The sequence below is a fragment of the Nyctibius grandis genome, chromosome 9 (genome assembly GCF_013368605.1).
Source record: "Nyctibius grandis isolate bNycGra1 chromosome 9, bNycGra1.pri, whole genome shotgun sequence".
Classification (NCBI taxonomy): Eukaryota; Metazoa; Chordata; class Aves; order Nyctibiiformes; family Nyctibiidae; genus Nyctibius; species Nyctibius grandis.
This window is the reverse complement of record NC_090666.1, coordinates 21,030,395-21,048,282: the sequence shown is the minus strand read 5'-3', so window position 1 is coordinate 21,048,282 and position 17,888 is coordinate 21,030,395. Positions and strand designations below refer to the sequence as shown.

The window sequence follows — 17,888 nt, the reverse complement described above, 5'->3', positions numbered from 1 at the left end:
CTTTCCAAGCTGGAAACTCCTTGTCTAACTAGTCTTTTCCTTGTACAAATGCTGTTCCCCACCTCTGAACATCCCTGTTGCCCCTCTCCATGCCTTTTCTAGCTCAACTGCATTCTTCCTCATACAGGGACCAATCCAGATCTGCAAAAAGGACCTCAGGTGCATAGAACTGGTTGCATGAAACTCTCAGGTATGTTTCAGGACACATCATAAAAGGCCATGATCATGCAGAGGAGCAGGGAATCTTGTGACCAAAGGTGTGGGAAACTTGGAACTTTCCCTGTCTGTGTCTTATGGCTCAATCATATCTAACCCCAAAAAGGTGCAGCAAAAAGGAGACAGTACATAGGATCTGGCTCTGGTGAATTGCTCAGCACAGGGATTTCTTCAGGCAGGACTCATACACTGGGAACTGTGCAGCTCAGCCTGTTATGGCACAGTCTGCTTGGTTGGGAGGGAATGATTTTCCCAAAATACCCCCTTTCTTACCTGTTGGGTTGCAAATAGCATATTTGATTGACCAGGTGTAATGCACCCGACGGGCTGGCCTGACTGTTATTCGGACAAAAGCTTTTGACCTTGCGGGGATTGTACCTCTGGAGTGTTCCAGCTCTAGAGCTGCAGGAGAAAAGAGATGGTATGAGCTGTTGGTGTCACTGATCTCTCTTGCACCACACGTGTATTCAGCACACAGCTCCCCAAGCCTACCTGCATTCAAGCCACTGCCCTCCTGTGCCTAATTATTAGGACCAGCTTCAGGTGTTGAAGTTGGGATTCCCAGGCTACAACTGCAGGCAGCTCCATGGGAGGGCTGAGCTTGCCTTTGGCAGGCAAAGAGCAGGGAACTTCCCCAGAGGAGGTCCTCTAGAAAGGCAGCTAAGGGTTGCACTCCAACATTTCTTCTGGGAAGCTTCTTTATTTAACTCCCTTCTCTGCTGGGAAATCGCATCTTATTTCAAGGTCCAAATTGGTCTAATGTCAAATATCAGGCTCTGGGTTATGCTTTTTCCAGCAAGACAGAAGAGTCACTTGTAGCAAATCCCTAAGCACAGGAGCAGACACCTTAAGGCACTTAAAAGAATCAATGCAAGCTAACCAGCAAGCAGCCCAAACTCTGAGTTCATGCTAGAATGATTTAGGAGAAAAGAAGGGAAGGCCAAGGCCCCGTCCCATGCTAATTCCCTTACAGTACCCAGTGGATCGCTGCGGACCTCCTCGGCGTCACAAGTCCCGGTGATCAGCTGTTCCACGCTGAGGATGTACTTCAGAGAACAGATCCCATCATTTAGCAGTACAACGCTGCAACTTTGCAGGTCACCAACTAGAACATTTCCAAGATCCAGGTGCTCCTTTTGCGCCTGGAATTCAAACGCGCCGTGAAAAGGTCACTGTTACACATGAGCGTAGCAGTCGAGTGTAGCCACCACTTGTCTCACCACATGTTGATCCCTTGGCACGCGCAGTGCGGTGCAAAGGGCTCCCTACTTTGTGTAGGACATGTCATGCCCTGGGAGATGCTGGAACAGGGCTGCAAGGGGCTCAATCCCTCCCCCTAAGGCTCTCTCCTACTATTATTTGGGCTGTTGGCTGGGGAGGATGCAGCACATGGGCTGTGAGGACACTAGCTGGCCAGCTGCACCTGGGACAAGTCTGCCAGTCCCTCCAAGACTGCATTTGAAGTCCCCCTCTCTTTTGGCTAGTCGCCCACTTGCATGCTATTTAGAGTGACTAAATGCCTCCAAGTCATTTCTACCCATCTGTCGAACATGACTGACACTGAGCAATAATTTAAAAAGTGTTATTTTGTTTAGTTTTGTTCCTTAGGAAACCTGCCTGAAAATGAAGGTGGCTTCACAGACCTGCAGATAATAGGAGGAAAGCCAGGGGGATGCGTGCCAGCCACATCACTTTAGCAGTCAGGTCCACCACACTTAGAAATCAGACTGACAGCAGAACAAATGGAGAAGACAGAATGACAGGAGAGACCTGGGAAACCCAAGGAGCCAAATGGCCTGCTCATGGAGTTGAGAGTGATCCCACAGGGCAGGTCACATTTGAACTGATACGACATTTACATCATGCTGTTGCTATTAGGCTGCCAGAATCAGCTCTGTCATCTCCTCTGAGAGCAACGCCTGGGAATTTTGCCCTAAATCCTTACTTGTTGCCTCCAGTACTGATTGTGCAAAAAGGGGGAGCCCAAGACCCCCATCCCACCCTAAGTACCCCTCCCACTACCCAGTGGACCCCGGTTCCTTACCCTGATGGTGCCCAGCATCCCCTCTCCAACAATCCGTAAGGCATAAAGGACTCTTTTGGGAGACACGGGGGCTGGGCTTTTCCTCCTCGCAAACACCATAGCACGCAGCAGATACTTGGTCTCCTTGTCAGGAGTAAAAGTCCACGCCTGAGCCTGAAATCAAAAGAGGGAAGGAGAGCACTCACCGGAGCTCCAGACCAGAGCCAAGCCTATACACCACAATGGTTACATACAATGCACAGCCCCTTCCTCCATTACAGCTAACGTAGTCTTCTACAGACAACTCTGGAGACACTCTCACTCCAATCCTCCACCATCTCTGCCTGTGTCAAAGGTTCATGTTGGCAATGCACATTCAGGTATTCAAAGCCAGGCCATGCAGATATGCTAGTCCTCACTACTCCCAAAAGGCACTCAGGGAACACAGTAGAAGTTTAGAACCTGAATTTACAGGTGGGAGGGTAGAAGAACATCATAAACCCTCTCGTGCTCTCATTTGTCCTTCATCTATTAACATCTCCTAGTTCACGACAAAGTTGCTGCTGTGTTAATGCCCAGTCCCATCCAGGGTATCATTATCTAGTGCCTGTTTAAGACCCATTTGGTCCTGTAGTCAAGGAGGATGTCATTGTATTTGGGCAAATCCACATAGTGGAAACCAGCACGACTGCAGATGCCGGCTAGCAACCCAAGCTAAGACACTGGTATTCTCCAACTTTGGTGTTAATGACCAAATGATTGGCAACTCTCGCATTTCTGCTCTAAACACTCCACAGCTGTTTTGCAGAGAGGAAAATACAACTTACCATGGCTTCATAGGGCTGGAGGATCCCTGCAGTGGGGCTGACAGACAGGATCTTGCTGTCAGACTGATGGATCTTCCATGTGAAAACTATGGGTAGCCTTGTGCAGTTTTTTATGGTATACATTCGTGTAGAGGAGGTCCCTACATAGACAGGCTTGAAGTATAGATTTCCATCACCTTCTAAGAGCAAAAGAAGGGACTCCCCACAACTCTGGAGAGCAATCTCCTGTGGAATTAAGGGAAAAGTAACAGACATTAGCTACAAGTCTCAGTTACCTCTGGAAGCACTTTGCAAAGATGTTGCTCCTTCCAAGACAGAAGCAAGAACAAACTGGGTCTGAAGGAAGAGGGGAAGGACTTCAGGTTGTGCTGTCAAGGAGGGCCCTGTGCATAGTATAGTGCATTCCAGGTGATGGAAACCCAAGGGAACAAGGGGCACAGAATGTCTGGCACCACAAGCACCTTCTATCTACAGTGTTGACCCTGCCTTGAATGTTAAAAATATTCTTTCATTCCTATTTCCAAAGGGAAAAACCCAAACTAACTATTAGGAGATATAGCTGGGGTCACAGCGCAAGTCACTGTGAAAAGGGAAGACTACAAGGAAACAAAACTTTGCTCACCATCTTCTACTTCCCCCTCCCTACCTTGGTGTATGCAGGACAAGAGTTCAGCTGCAAAGGCAGGACATGCTGCTGCAAGACTGTGTTAACTGGGTGAGTGGAGAGAAAGAAAATCTGGTGGCCTCCTGGAATGATGTGTCCTGAGCAGGGCTTGACCAAAACAGAGGGACAGGCAGCTTGGTTCATGCTGAAGGTTATCAAAGAGGTGCCCGTGTTCAAGAGCAGCATACTGCAGTAGGTATCAGTGTTAGGAGCCACAGGAGGAAAAGCCTGGTGGAGACAAGCAAGAAGGGCAGTTTGCATTGGGTTTAGAAAAGCAGCTTAAAGAAAAAGCTTTCACTATATTGAACTCCAAGTTCAAACGAGCACTATCCTGAGTCTATAGATAACTTCATAACTGCTTCTCTTCAAGGAAAGAAAGGACATCACTCAAGGGCATACAAATGATGGTCTTTTCCCTTCCCACAGTGGCCCTCATCTTTCATAGGCTTGTGGGACCAGTGAATCTACTTTCCATTATGCAATGCTTTCTGTTCATCCAATAAGCGAGCTGCTTGCTGGGGCCTGCAGTCTCTTCATGGATAATGACCTTCTGGATTAAGAATTTCAGCAAGCTGGAATTTGCTCCAGTTTATGCATATCAGATACAGGCTGCATATCCTGAACCAGCTGAGGAGATTTTCTAAGAGGTTTCTAAGAGTATTCTTGATTCCTAGGGTCAGATCTCACTTTACATCACAGGAACAATACTTTCTTGTGCTACAGAAACATCAGGGACGGTCAGGGAAACTTCCACTCTACCTTGCAATCACTTTCCTTCCATAAGTGTGGATTCTGTGTGCTGCCCTCCATTTGCCTAAGTGCATGCAGAGTGTGTGAGGCTCCTGGGAGGGGACTAAGCACCCTTGTCAGTGACTCTGTCCACTTAAACAGAAGGGAAGGAGATACCAACAGCTTTCCTCTCAGACCTAATGAGATGCTCAGTGCAACCTGACACACTGGAGGCTGGGAAGCTAATGCAGGAGAGAAAGAGTATCCTACTTCTGTACCAAAGCAGTAGTCTCTACACCATTAGAAACCACCTAAGCCACATCTCAGGATGGTGCGATGGGAGACAAGGTAAAGACTTCAGAGGTAAACACTGAGCATCTCTGCAAAGATCCAAACATCAACCAGTTACACACCTTGGGGACATCGAGGATGTAGTGTGGGATGAAGTGCTCCCATTCTGCTTCATACGTGTGCGCTCTCAGCCTGACAGTCAGGCACCAGGATGGACAGATGGTGGCATCCTCCTCAATGTTGCTGTAGTGTCTCAGCACCTGCAGGCACGAAAGGGACAGAACAGAGTGCATGCAGGAAGGGTGTGGTGAGGTGCCTTCAGGTGCATGTGTCATCACAAGCAGCAGTGTTTCAATGGCATCCCTGAGGCTGAGGAATTGACTGTTTCAGGGAAGAAGGACTGATCAGTGCCGAATGAGGAACAAGAGCTGCTTTCCCAAATAGCTACATTTCAGACCCAAAAGACCACTGAGTGACTTTCAGGCAGAAGGACCTATCCAAGCTATTCTGTGATACTTGTCCTGGTTTGGCCTAAACCAGGCCAATTTTCCTTTCAGTGATTTTTACTTTCAGCTAAGTCTCCTCTAAGTAACTGCACTTTCTGAAACTAACTGCATGTTTTGCAGACAGTGTCTGCTTCCAGGACTGATAACGCTCGAAGTTTGTAGTTATCACTGAGGCACTGGTAGGGATGTTATACGGAAAGGCTCTTGCTGTACTTGTTCTTAGAGAAACCAAGGTCACTGCTGAATTCCTCACTGCTTACGAGTGAAGAGTCGAAGGGGGGTCGCAGCTGCAGGGAGGAGCGGACAGCGCAGGTGACCCAAAATTGACCAACGAAGGTATTCCATCCCATACACGTCATTCTCAGTATAAAGTGGGGGGGATCACGAGGGTCTCGCTCTCTTTCTGCTATGGCCAGTGTCCAAGGAGGACTCCGTCTGTTTTCCTGCTGCCCCCGATCCCGATTCGTGCATTCCTGAATCCAGCTCTCGACCATCGCTAGGCCCAGCCTGGGCCTTCCCGGAGCCTGCCCTGCAGTGCCGGTGGTGACGTAGCTGACTTCAGGGGAGCTCGATCTTGGTTTTGTATATATTTGATTATTCCAATATTATTATTATTATACTCTTTTTCATTATTATAGTTTATTAAAACTGTTTCAACTTTCCAACCCGGAAGTCTCTCTCCCTCTTCCCTTTCCCTTTCCCTTTGGGAGGAGCGGGGGGGATAACAGAGAGCATCTGCCACAGGTTTAATAGCCGGCCCAGCTTTAAACTGTGACATACTACAAGAGTTGCCTTAGGGAAGGAGCATCTACAGACACTCTAGTGCAGTTTGAGATACTCGCAGGTGCTAAAGTTAGCATTTCACAGTGAATCACTGAAAATAATATCCTTTACCTGAACTTAAGAAACTCCTGTCTCTAATGTTACTCCCAGATATCCTCTACACTCGCTTAGAAGGGAAAAAAAAATGCAAGAGTCATCAACAACATAATGAGGATCTCTCTCACCTACCAGGAAGTTTATAGGTGATAAAACTCTTGTAACTGCAGCCTTGTGTGATGTGAATCCCACATCACATGGGAGGAGAGGCTGCAGTGATGTACAGTGCCCTCAGCAGCTTTACTTGTGGAGAACCAGACACAAAAATCAAGTTACTGCCCATCATCCAGCCCACACCAACCATCCTCGTTCAGGCTCCCACCTACACCAATAGTGCAGTAATTCACAGTAATTCCTCCTTCAGTGAGGTGTACGTTACTTCGCATTCACTGGGGGTAGAGCAAATGTAACTGTCCATATGCATGAGCTGTGGCTTGCTTTGCTGATTTATCTTTGCCAGGACACAGGTGAAGGAGAAATTTTAACCCACCAGTGTATCAAAACAGTGGCCAAAGGAGTTAGTAAAGATGCCAATTTGCCAAACTAAAAATAAAAGATTCCACTTGAATTTTAACTCCCCCAAAAGCCTTTAGCCTGAAGCCTCTTGCCAGGCCCTCTCTGGAAACTGGTCCTAGTAATTCCTACTAACCTTGTAGAAGGCAAAACCTTCCAGCTCTGCTGCATAAAGACTGTTGAGCTGAGTGGGCTGGAAAAGTACGCGGAAGCCTGTAGAATTCAAAGGTGGGATGTCGCAGATTTCGGGGCTCACGCGGAAGGCACTGCCATGGCTTGGAGTCCACGCAACAGTGATCTCTCCTTTGGTGTGGTTGGTCACACAGAGAGGAAGAGATTCTACCTTGTGGAGTGGCACACAGCAACCAAAATCATACTCCCTGGGGCTGACACTAACATGAGGTGGAAACGAGGCCAGGTCACTGCTTACACCACCAGAGAAATATTCAGTCATGGAGTTGGCTTCAATGTATTCCTTGAGAGGCTCGTCCTGAGGGATCTACAGGATGGAAACATCTCAGTGTGAGCAGGTGAAGTGTGCCTGTGGGAGACACCGCGCACTACAGTCCTGATTCCCTTCATGAGCAAGGGGGCATGCAAGATGCACTTCAGTAACAGTTCCCAGAACAGCTCAAAGTCTAAGCTTAAGGAGGCTCCTGTTTATAAGCCAGTCCTCACTCTGAAGCTACGTGAAGCAAAAGAAGACCCTGTGACTGAGTTAAAGCCAGAAAGTGGCTTAGTGGCTGAGCTTGGGTAAGACCCAACTGACGCAGATAATATTGGTGTGTGCTGGGAAGATTAACACCAGAGGTACTAAAGAAATCAGTCTGGCACCTGCAAGTCCTTCTAGATCTGTCTGGCCTGTGCAAAAGAAGCCCAATGTCTGCAGTAAACAGCATGGGAGTATCTTAGATCCCAGGGAGGGCAGCTCATACCTCGGGGGGCAGCCTGAGGGCTCCTTTTTCATCCATCTGCAACTTCCCATCCTTCAGCATCACACTCAGGATATCAGGGGGGTAGAAGGTCAGTCCCCTCACCATGTTGGTTCGGTACCAGGAGAGGTGTCTTGCCTGAAGGATGGCTGGCTTAGCTATGTCTGAATGGCAGGTACCAAACAAGTCTATATACATGGGTTCCTGGGAAAACAGCAGAAGGGAGTATAAGAAATAAACTGCCTCACTGTGATTGCTTTGAGAGTTACACCATCCTAGTACCTCACTTCCAAAACCATCTGCAATGTTAGACTGCCATTTACTTTATGTCTTGATGAGGCCCAAGAATTTTCTTGAAACTGGAGTGAAAGTTGAAGGCACTCAGTGCACAGCTGTGTAGATAAATTTCACTCAGAGACCTAAATGGACAGGAGCCGCTGAGGATGCACCTCACCCTACCCAGAGGCATTACTGACTGTCTGTCCACATCAGCCCTCTGCTGCTGATAGGAACCTGCACCATGGGGACTCTGCTCAACAAGAGCCCAGGACTGGTATCAATGGAAACACAGTGGGAAGAGATTTCTGGGGGCTACTAAGTGAGGGAGGCCAGCCCTGGTCGTTTATGTTGGAAGATCCCTCTGAGCTATCACAGCAATGAAACCACTCTTTGCCTCTCATACCTGATGGTGGACAAGGCACACCACTCTGCGGTGATAGCTGATGGGCTGAGTAGGTCTAAAGGTCACCTTCAGCGCTCGTGTTGTTGTGCCTTCCAAGATGCCACAGGGACGATCCAAGGAGAAGACGCTCCCTCTGCCATCAATATCAAACTGGTAATAGGCCGGGACATCTGAGCTGTTGCTGATTTTCAGCGTCTGCATCAAACTTTCCCCAAGATTGATGCAGTTGAAGTCCACAGAATATTGTTGCAGGGACACCAAAGGACCTAGCACAATATGCATGACACATTTTGGACCTGTCATAGGTGGTTCTGTCAACATGTCACAAGCCACTGCTGAACTTAACTTCCCAAACCAGAATCACCTCATCAGCAAACCCACCAGTCCTAGCAAACAGCTAGATATTCACTTCCAACAGTCTCACATCTGTCTCAAGCGAGTATAAACCCCAAACAGTGCACCAGGGACAGCCTGGATCCCAGCAGAAGGTAAGTCTGTGACTGAGGGCTGTGAGAGCCCCTAGTCCTTCCCCAAGCACTAGCCCTTCCCCTGCAGTGCTAAGAAGAAGACAGGGAGAAACAAGGAAGGCTTTCACTCTGATACCTTTACATGAGCCAACCACCTTCAGGACAGTCTGCAGGAGGTATCCAGCAGATATGATAGTGAAATAGTCAGTACTGTGCTCTCCTACAGTCTGAGGCTGAAATCGTATGCACAAGACAAGCTTCCCGTTGGCAGGGACAACACCATGGGACACATCACAGGAGAAAACATGATCTCGAAGCACAGGATCTTTCGCTCTTTCTATCCTACATGGTGCATCAACCTGCAAGCAGAAAAAGAACAGGTTAATGAAGGAGCCAGCAAGAGCCAGAATAGCTCTGAATGCAGGACACTAATCTTTGAAGATCTGCAGTTTTCAGCAGAGCTGAACACCACCAAGAACACCAAGGCTACTGCAGCCCAGCACAGAAATGCTGTGCAGACCTCTGCAACCCTGTCCTGCTAGGGCACTGCTGTCAGCAAGGTCTCACCATATGCTCAGAAGTCAGTGGGCTCTAACTGGTGATAAAATGTCCTGGTGATATCTGTAGAGGTATCTGGGGTTGGAGTATCCCTCTTGGTAGGGGGGAGAATGGCTCAAGGTGTCCCCAAGGGCCAAAGTAGCCTAAGTGACTGCTGTGACCAGGAGGACAGGCAGGCAGATAACTTATTTTTCTCCATCCACAGTTGCATCTTGTCTGGGGATTTTCTTTTCAAAAAAAAAAAAAAAGACTAGCACTCTGATGCCTTCCTCAAGCCCCTTAAAGAAGGTCCTGATCCTTGCCTGGGGATGCTGAGCACCATTGCAATGTGAATAACATGATACAACAAACGAGTATGTCTTTGCCACTCCCAAGTTTCAGAGCCGGTGGACAAGCCAGCACTGCTGTCATCCATGTCAGCAATCTCTGAGTACATCCAGCTTTTGACAGGGCTGGGATGGGCTGAGCTGACACGGAGAACAAGGTGCTCAAATGCAGCTCACTTGACTTTGAGAGCAATTCACCAAGTTGCAGTCCACTGAGGACAGTGGAAGATCCACCAGCTGCCTGGGATACATCTGTGCCAATTTGAAACGGCCGCAACTGCTGCACAGGACTGATGGGCTTGTCCAGGGTGAGCAGAAGAGCTACAGGATGTGAAGGACAATGGCAGCTGCCTGATCTGGACCAAGCGCAATGGGAAGGCGGCAGGAACTGCTGTACCATGCTGCAAATGGATGAGTTGCTAGCACTGTAGCTGGAAGGCAGGAGGCAAGAGTGAATGGCCTGGTTGGTAGGGGAAGGCTCATCATCTCTGTTTTATTCGCGTTCCCACTTGGGTTATTTTCACAGCATTAAGGGAAATACTCAAGACCACATATCCCAGGGAAACGTGCCAGCATGCCAACTTCTCACAAGAAGTAGTTTCCGTCTCCACATACCACAGACATGTTGAAGATTTCTACACACTTCTCCACAGTTGTCCCCACTGGCACTGATCCAAAGCACAGCACATCTTGAAACTTTCCAGGCTGCACACCTTCACACTCTTCCCTTGTCACACTCACCCGCAGGTAGGGATATTTGGCTGTTAAAGGGAATAATATACTGGGTTAAGAAAGAGAGGTTGAATCTCCATCCTTGGATATTCAATGCTCAACTGGACAAGCCTCTGAACGACCTCTGGTAGCTCTGAATTTGGATCTGCCTTCAAAGTTGGCCCTGCATTGAACTGGATAATGTTCCTTCCAGCCCTAATTGACTAAACTCAGAGTCACATCTTTTGTTTGTCAGTGGCCATACAAGGCACTTCAGGCAAGGACCGGCTAATGAAACCATTGCTTATTCTAGTCTGAATCCAGAAAGTTTTAGAAATTTCCCCTCTGGCTCTCTGTCTAGCAGGGACAGACAGGAGAGACTGAGTGCAGACAAGACCAGGAGTTTCTGGAGGTTTATGCATTGTGTCAATGAACTCGTCTCATTTCTTCCCCTCTGTCAACTTAAGCAGGCTCCAGAAATGTTGGTTTGGCCAAAGCACGCCACAAGGCATATTGAACCCTGTGTCTCTTCAGATCATACTTCCAAACTGACAAAAGTACATTAGGCAATTTCACAGGCCACTTTCAAACCATGGGCTTCACTTGCTTATCAGTGGGTTGAGCCAGCTGTGGCACAGCCTCAGAGCACAGCACCTCCAGGTATCCCTGTGGAATGCTATTCCACAGTGAGGGATGATACACACTTCTTTGAGTGTTAAATGCGAGAAAGACTCACCCAGGGCCTTTAGCTGGATAGTCCTCTTTTGTTTCTCTTCATCTCCAAACCAGCATGTTGCTGCCACATCATACACTGCAGCCACCTTGGGTTCGAAGACCACCTTGACCATGCACTCAGCACCGGGATTCAGCATGCCACAGTCAGGAATCATGTAGAAAGGGCTTGGTGTCTCCCAGGCAAACACAGTAACGAGATCACTAGGAAATGGAGATACGTTTTAAGTAAACGAACGGATCCTTTGCTGCTTGTGCAATCACGCATAGGATGGACCTCTCCCGATGGGTTATTCAGTTAGGATGTGAAGCAGCCAATGTTGAATGGCAGAATCCCTAATGCATCTGGCCAAATAGGTGATGCTGGGAAGAAATTTGTCTCTAGCCTCTGCAAACACTCCGTTCACACTTTAATGAATCTTAGCTATAACATCTGAGAATTTCATTAATGGCCATAAAATTTCTCAGCTTCATCATGTGATAGCAAACAAATCAGCTCCAGAATGAAGTATTTGCTTTTCCTGTATCTAAATTTGCTGCTACTTAATTCCAAATGAACATTTGTTCCTCTGTTATATGCCCAGGTGAGAAGAGAGGACTGAGCTGTTTTCCTAATACCTCATTCAACTCTCCAGAACACCCTTTGCTCATTTGATTTGTGCACAGAACATGACATGCCATCAGCTTTTTTTATTTTATTGATTCCGAGCTGTGCGTTACTTACCATCCATATCTTCCACCACCCTGGACCTCTCAGTCAGCACAAATTATTTCTCTAAGGGGAGAATGAATCACTTGAAATGGTTTCTGGCTGATACCTTGCTCTGCTTAAAGTATATGTGCCCTCTGTCCTTTCCACCCTCCTACCGCAGCAGCTGACTGCTTTGGAGAGCACAGGCCATTTTCCAGCTAGTAAAGGCGATTTTGCTCTTACTGTAAATGGTCGAAGTACACCTCCTCCTTGCCTGAGAACTTCTTCGCTGCACTCCTTTCTACAATACCGACTGAATTACTATCCTTCCCTTATTAAAATAAAACAGTCCTTGGTAACTGGGAGCATCTTTGCTCCTAAATGATGACTCCAAGCCACAGAATACTGCCACTGCTTTGGGCATCTCTGTGAACCTCAGAGCATGCACTGGAGAGACTATCCAACTTCTGTATTGCCTGCCTCCAAATTGAAGAAGGTGGCTCAAGCATTGGCAACTCCACTGCCATCCTTAAGGCATTCCTGTGCTGATGGAAGAAAGGCCAAGTCACAGAAAGACTAAAATGTTTCCAGCTGGCAGCTCATCCCTCCTTGTTCATGCTGGGCAGGCTGCCTTTGATTAACTAGAAGCCCAGGCCTCTCCTGTGGATGTGGGATGTTCTCAGTGGGACACCATTCTGGTCCCAAACTATTTCCTCTGCGTGAATGGTTCTCAGTGTATGCTGGAAACAGACAGATGTGAGGTGCCAAGGCGTGCCCACAGTGAGATCTGACCTGTACTACCATTTCTGCTGCCTTCTCTGCTGTCACCTCAGAGAAGGCAGAGGTCTGCTGCCTATTAAGGTAGCCGTCAGATCTAATGACAACTGAAATGAGCTGCATTCATTGGAGAGTCCAAGAAGGTGCCAAAATACCTGACAAAACAGAAAGAGAGTCTGCCCAGCCACGTCTCACTCACCCAGTGTTGTGCATAGGGAACGTTGTCTCCGTGATGTTGTGGACAGCACAGATGGGCAACTGGACAGCAGCTGGGGAGGACAGACAGGGGCGTGGAAGAGTAGCACGCAGGGTGACGGAGAACTCACCCTCAGCCTTCTTAAAGCAGATGCTGTCTTCATACTCCCTCTGCACAGAGAAGCAAGGGGAGACAACAGTTAGATAGGCTCCATCTTGCAGGCACTGCAGCTCCACCCATGAACATCCATCACCTTCATCTCTGCAAGAGTGTTGGGAAAAAAACACCAGCAACAGAGTCTGGAAGGCCTCTGTGCAGGACAGAGAGCGTATGAAGCACTCAGAAAAGGCTGAGTAAGGCAGTGAGTAAGGTACTCAGGCATACTCCTCGCTGTCACAGAACACACAAACACCCTCAGAGAGAGCAGTTGAAGACCACATTTGTTTCACCCTATTTGTTTTGATGCAGATGGATTTCCTTCAGTGTTTTCAAGATCCCAATTCAGCTTAACTGGAGCATGTACAACCTCTCCTTGAGCTCCACAGGCACAGAAATATTAGTCTTCGATTAAGTGCTTTGTCAGCTAGAGGCCTAAGCAGATAACACACAACTTAAAGATGCAGTGTTGACAGCACTGTGTACAGATAGCCCCAGGACATCTGCTAGCCAGCTAAGATAGAAGGAATTGCAAGATATGTCTCTTCCATGCTGCCCAATTGTCACCTCTCCTGAGTACCACTTATACAGGTAAGGAGAGACCTTGGGCACTGCAGCACACACAGTCCTTGGTGTCTTTAAGAAAGGGAGCCTTCTGCTGTAGTGATTCACGTGGTGCAGACAAACTATTAGCTGAAAATGGAATAAGGCCAGCAGCTTATTTCATAAAGGGAACACTGAACAATCATCAGAAAACCATGATACTAAGAGAGCCGGGTACTGGGAATCCACCTAATGATCATAGTCTATGGCTAGGACTGACATATACATCAAAGACATATAGCTGGGGACAAGAGCCAGAGATCAACACTCAGAGCTAAGACAGACACCAGGAACAAGCTGAAAACTGAGAAGTAGGGCTGGGTACAAAGAATCATTGCTTTTAAAAGTAAAGCTTAAAGAAACCCACCCCAGCCAAAAGAAGAGAGGCCCGTGACACATCCTTTATAGAAAATCAGTAGCCCTTCAGTGTACAGGCTTTGGGGTCTCCTATAAGAAAGGAAAGAGAGTCCCTCAACCCAAGGTTCTGCACCAAAACCACCCAGCTGAGGCTCCCTGGGATCAAACCGGGTGTGGACAGTTCAAGCACCTTATCTTACTGATTTCATGGCCCCAAGTAGCACGTGGGAATGCTTTTTCTGAGGGTCCCTCTAATAACTATTGGCAAACTCTGCAGAGAAGTCAGGGGTTAGGGCTCCCTCAGGTGATGAAGATGTGGGGAGAGCAGGAAGGTCACAGTGCCCAGTCTTTCTATGCTAAGGACATTCCCTAAGGACAGATTCATTCAAGTGAAAACAGATCAGAAAGGACAAGAGAAGCAGAGGCCCACTGCCCCCCTGGAAGCCAGCCTGAGCACTGAGAGCAGTTTTCATGTCACCACTTTACCTTTTCAGTGGGCCGGAAAACGATGGGCAGAGTTAAAGTCATACCAGGGCTCAGAGTGATCGGCTGTGGAAAAACAGTGAAGAAGAACCGCGTGGAGGGACATCTGCATAATGAAATCAAAACAAGAGATTTTGTCTGAGGGCATACAGCTGTTGTTAAGATAGACAGTAAAAAAGAGAATAAAGAATCAAAACATCCAGACCCCACAATTCGAAGCACTTTACACACCTGACCCCAAGGGTACCTTGATAGCAAATCAGCAGAAAGAGGGGCACAACCCAGGTGTCCTGGAAACCCATTCCCAGCTCTAAGTACCTACCCCTTCCTTGAACAATATTTATATTCCCAGGCCATGCAGCATGAGCAAAGCACATTTGGCAGAAACATTTGGGTTTCAGAGCAGGGAAGGTCACAGGGAATGCTGGAGTGGCTCAACATCCAGTGGGACTCCCGGGAGCAATGGTTTTAGGACACACTAGTGACTGGCTGGCATACATCCACAACTAAAATCTCACTAGACTGGAAATGCCTCACAGACAGAAGTATCAGCAAATCAGAATTTAAAAAAAAAAAAAGGGATTTCATTCAAAATACTACTGCCGGGAACAAGGACTGTGCATCTGAATTAGCAGGTTTCTGTCCTGCTATGTAAGTGTGCATGCGCTGTCTCCAGCACACAGACCAAGGGGAGAGGGGGCAGATGAATCCAAGGAAAGGTGCTGACGTGACGGATACAGCAGGAAGGATGAAGATGCAGTGAGAGCGTGAAGAGTATGAAGGAGAAAGAAACTTTCCACGCACCTGTAGCTCAGCTTCTGGGTTTTCTCATGAACATTTTTCAAGATCAGATGTTTGATCATCTCTTTTCCAAGTTCCCAGCCATGCCACCTGAGTGTTTCGGCCACCTCAATGCCCCAGAATACGCCTTTCTTCTTTGCTTTTCTTGCAGACAGCTTAGGGAGTTGCAACAGAGACATTAGCAATTTGTGAGGGAGGGAGAAGAAATCCCTCAAACAGCTGTTTCTCCATGATAAAAGTCTCTGACTCTGGCAAAGGACGGGAGGAGCCACCCCGCGGCAAAGCGCCGGGAGCCTCCGAACACCCTGCTCCAGGAGTCCGGAGGGGACACCTCCTGGCCACAGCCCAAACAGCAGATGCTGAAGGATGTCATGAACGAGAGAAGAAAAGGCTAAAAGGTTTTTGTTTTTCTCTTCGCCCTGCCCTGCCAGTAAATCGACCCACGACAACGGCACCCTTTGCTCCTCTGCTCACCTTCCTGACGCAGCCACAGCACAGCTTCCGAACAGAGGCAGCGATTTGGGGCTCGCCCTGCGCCTGACCAAGCATCTGAAAAACAAGAGGGGAAAGTCCTCGCACACGCTGCTTCTGCAGCCAGCCAGCCTTTGCTGCCAAGGCCTGGGCGCTCCCAGACACCCAACGACCCCTACTCGGGCTCAGGTGGCACACCTCCCTGCAGGGGCTGCAGTGTCCCCAGTAGTGTCCCCATTTCACCAGCTGAGCCCAGCCCTCTCCACTTTGTCCCCAGGCTGCCACAGCCATGTGCTCAGCGGTCCCCTTGGCACGGACCATGACCCCCCACCTCACTCGCAGCTCAACGCCCTGTGGCAGAGCTCTCCTTGGGCCTTTATAGTACAGCCCTGCCCAGCCCACTATAGCCTCGCAGAACCCAGTATAGCAAAGCCCTGCCCTATAGCCTCGCCTGGCCCTCTAAACCCCGATATAGGTGACTTGTGGCCCGGCCCTGCTCCCCAGGACAGAGCCTGTCCAGATCCCCGGGCCACGGTCCGGCCCTTTATAACCCCACCGGGGCCCCGCCACCGCCGCCAGACCGGCTCCCTACAGCCCGGCCCGACCCCCGAGAGCCCGGGCTACCTCGGGTCCCGGCCGGCCCCGGCCCGGCCCGGCCCGGCCCCCGCCGCGAAGCCCCGGCCCTTGTTGCCATGGAGACCGGACGCGGCGGCCACGTTTCCCGGAGCAACGACGGCGGCCGCCTCTGGTCAATCCGCGCGCGAGGAGCGGCGACGGCTGCCGGTGGGGGCCGCCAGGGGGCAGCGGAGGGACGCGCGGAGAGGGGGAGCTCGGGGGGAGCGGGGTAGGGAGGGGGGCAGATGGGGGGCAGGGGGCAGATGGAGGGGTGCAGGGGGGAGATGGGGGAGCTGAGGGGGTGCAGGGGCAGGTGGATGGGTGCAGGGGCAGATGGAGGGGTGCAGGGGAGAGATGGGAGGGAGAAAGGAGTGCAGGGGTAGATGGAGACTGCGGGGAGATGGGGGAAGTTCAGGGACAGGGAGATGGAGGGGGGCGGGTGGCAGACGGAGGGGTGCAGGCGATACAGGAGTGCAGGAGAGAGCTCAGGGGCGAGGGGGGATGAGGGTGGGTGCAGGGAAGGGAGACAGGCGCAAAGCTGAGTCAGCAAAGGGGGTGCCGTGAAGTATGTGGGTGTGTGGGATGGGTGGGTGAGGAGGCTGTGGGGCTAAGAGGTGGGGATGCCGGGGGGGCAAGGGGGTATGGGGTGTGGCAGGCTGGAGAGTGCTGGCATAGGGATGGGGTGGCACCTTAGTGGGGCCAGGTCACCATGAGCTCCTTGGAGCATCGGTGACATGAATTTGTGACCATTGCCAAAAGAAGTTATGGGGCCAAGACCTACAAAGGGGCAGAGGGACACAGACCAGGGAGCCCTTGTTCCAAGCCCATCAGGTATCCCAGGTATCATTCCCATGGGGCACTGCCACCACCATGGGACATTCCTGTATCTTCCCTGTGCCCTGGATCTCCCTCAAGGAGGGGGGGACCCTTGTACTCCCTCTAGGAAGGGACAGACGGCCCCTCCAGGGTGCACAGGCAGCAGCGTGGCGGTGAGCAGGGCTGGCCACATCCCGCAGCGTGGGGAGGGTGCCAGGGCAGAAGCAGGAAGGAGATGCAGCTTTAACGGCATTTGTCGATGTTTACAACATGAGTCATCCAGATAAGCAGCCATAAATCAGCACCCCAACTTCCCAGCATCAATCGTGTCCTGTCCCCCAGCACTGGATGAGTGCCTGGCTTCTGCAGAAACAACCTCATAAATAACAGCAACAAAACAAACCCTCTCGCAGCCACGGTGGGCCGTGTGCGCCAAGCGCGAGATGAACGCCTCCCATCCATCACTTTAATGGTTGTACTCTGGAAATTAAACCTGTCACAGACCATCAAGGTGAAGGTTTTAAGTCTGTGACATCCCTTCAGCTCCCCTCCTCCTTCCTGGCATTCTTTTTTTTTATTGCTTTCCTTATTTTCCTCTCTGCCCCTGCCATCCCTGTCCCCCTCATCTCACCCCCACCCTAGTGTGCCCAGCTCCAGCCCGTGGTCCTCTCCGTGCTCCCTCGCTGCCAGAGGACCAGGTTGTACATCAGGTGGTAGATGTCTTTGGTCCTGAGGCTCCTGCAGTCGTGGGCTGGCATCTGCCATCATCTTGGTGCCCAGTCCTGTGTGCCTGCTGGGGGGGGGCACGGCTCCCCTGGGGCAATGGGTCTCTCCTGCCCTGCTGTCCCCACAGGGCAATGGCAGGG

The 17,888-nt window shown here is 49.9% G+C and overlaps 1 protein-coding gene across 1 annotated transcript in view; it reads right to left on the bottom strand.

The window, feature by feature from the left end:
* The window catches only part of CFAP65 (cilia and flagella associated protein 65), a 32,539-nt gene extending 16,870 nt beyond the window's left edge, over positions 1–15,669 (bottom strand). The window contains exons 1-16 of the mRNA XM_068408008.1: positions 15,595–15,669; positions 15,124–15,275; positions 14,323–14,425; positions 12,724–12,890; positions 11,061–11,260; positions 10,229–10,374; positions 8,866–9,088; positions 8,263–8,528; positions 7,584–7,784; positions 6,785–7,147; positions 4,873–5,010; positions 3,713–3,958; positions 3,067–3,291; positions 2,261–2,413; positions 1,193–1,358; positions 490–618 (exon numbers count right to left, since the gene is read on the bottom strand). Of these exons, the coding sequence (XP_068264109.1) occupies positions 490–618; positions 1,193–1,358; positions 2,261–2,413; positions 3,067–3,291; positions 3,713–3,958; positions 4,873–5,010; positions 6,785–7,147; positions 7,584–7,784; positions 8,263–8,528; positions 8,866–9,088; positions 10,229–10,374; positions 11,061–11,260; positions 12,724–12,890; positions 14,323–14,425; positions 15,124–15,275; positions 15,595–15,669 (2,953 nt within the window). The remainder of the gene's footprint in view (positions 1–489; positions 619–1,192; positions 1,359–2,260; positions 2,414–3,066; positions 3,292–3,712; positions 3,959–4,872; positions 5,011–6,784; positions 7,148–7,583; positions 7,785–8,262; positions 8,529–8,865; positions 9,089–10,228; positions 10,375–11,060; positions 11,261–12,723; positions 12,891–14,322; positions 14,426–15,123; positions 15,276–15,594) is intronic.
* Between the last annotated feature and the right edge of the window lie 2,219 nt (positions 15,670–17,888).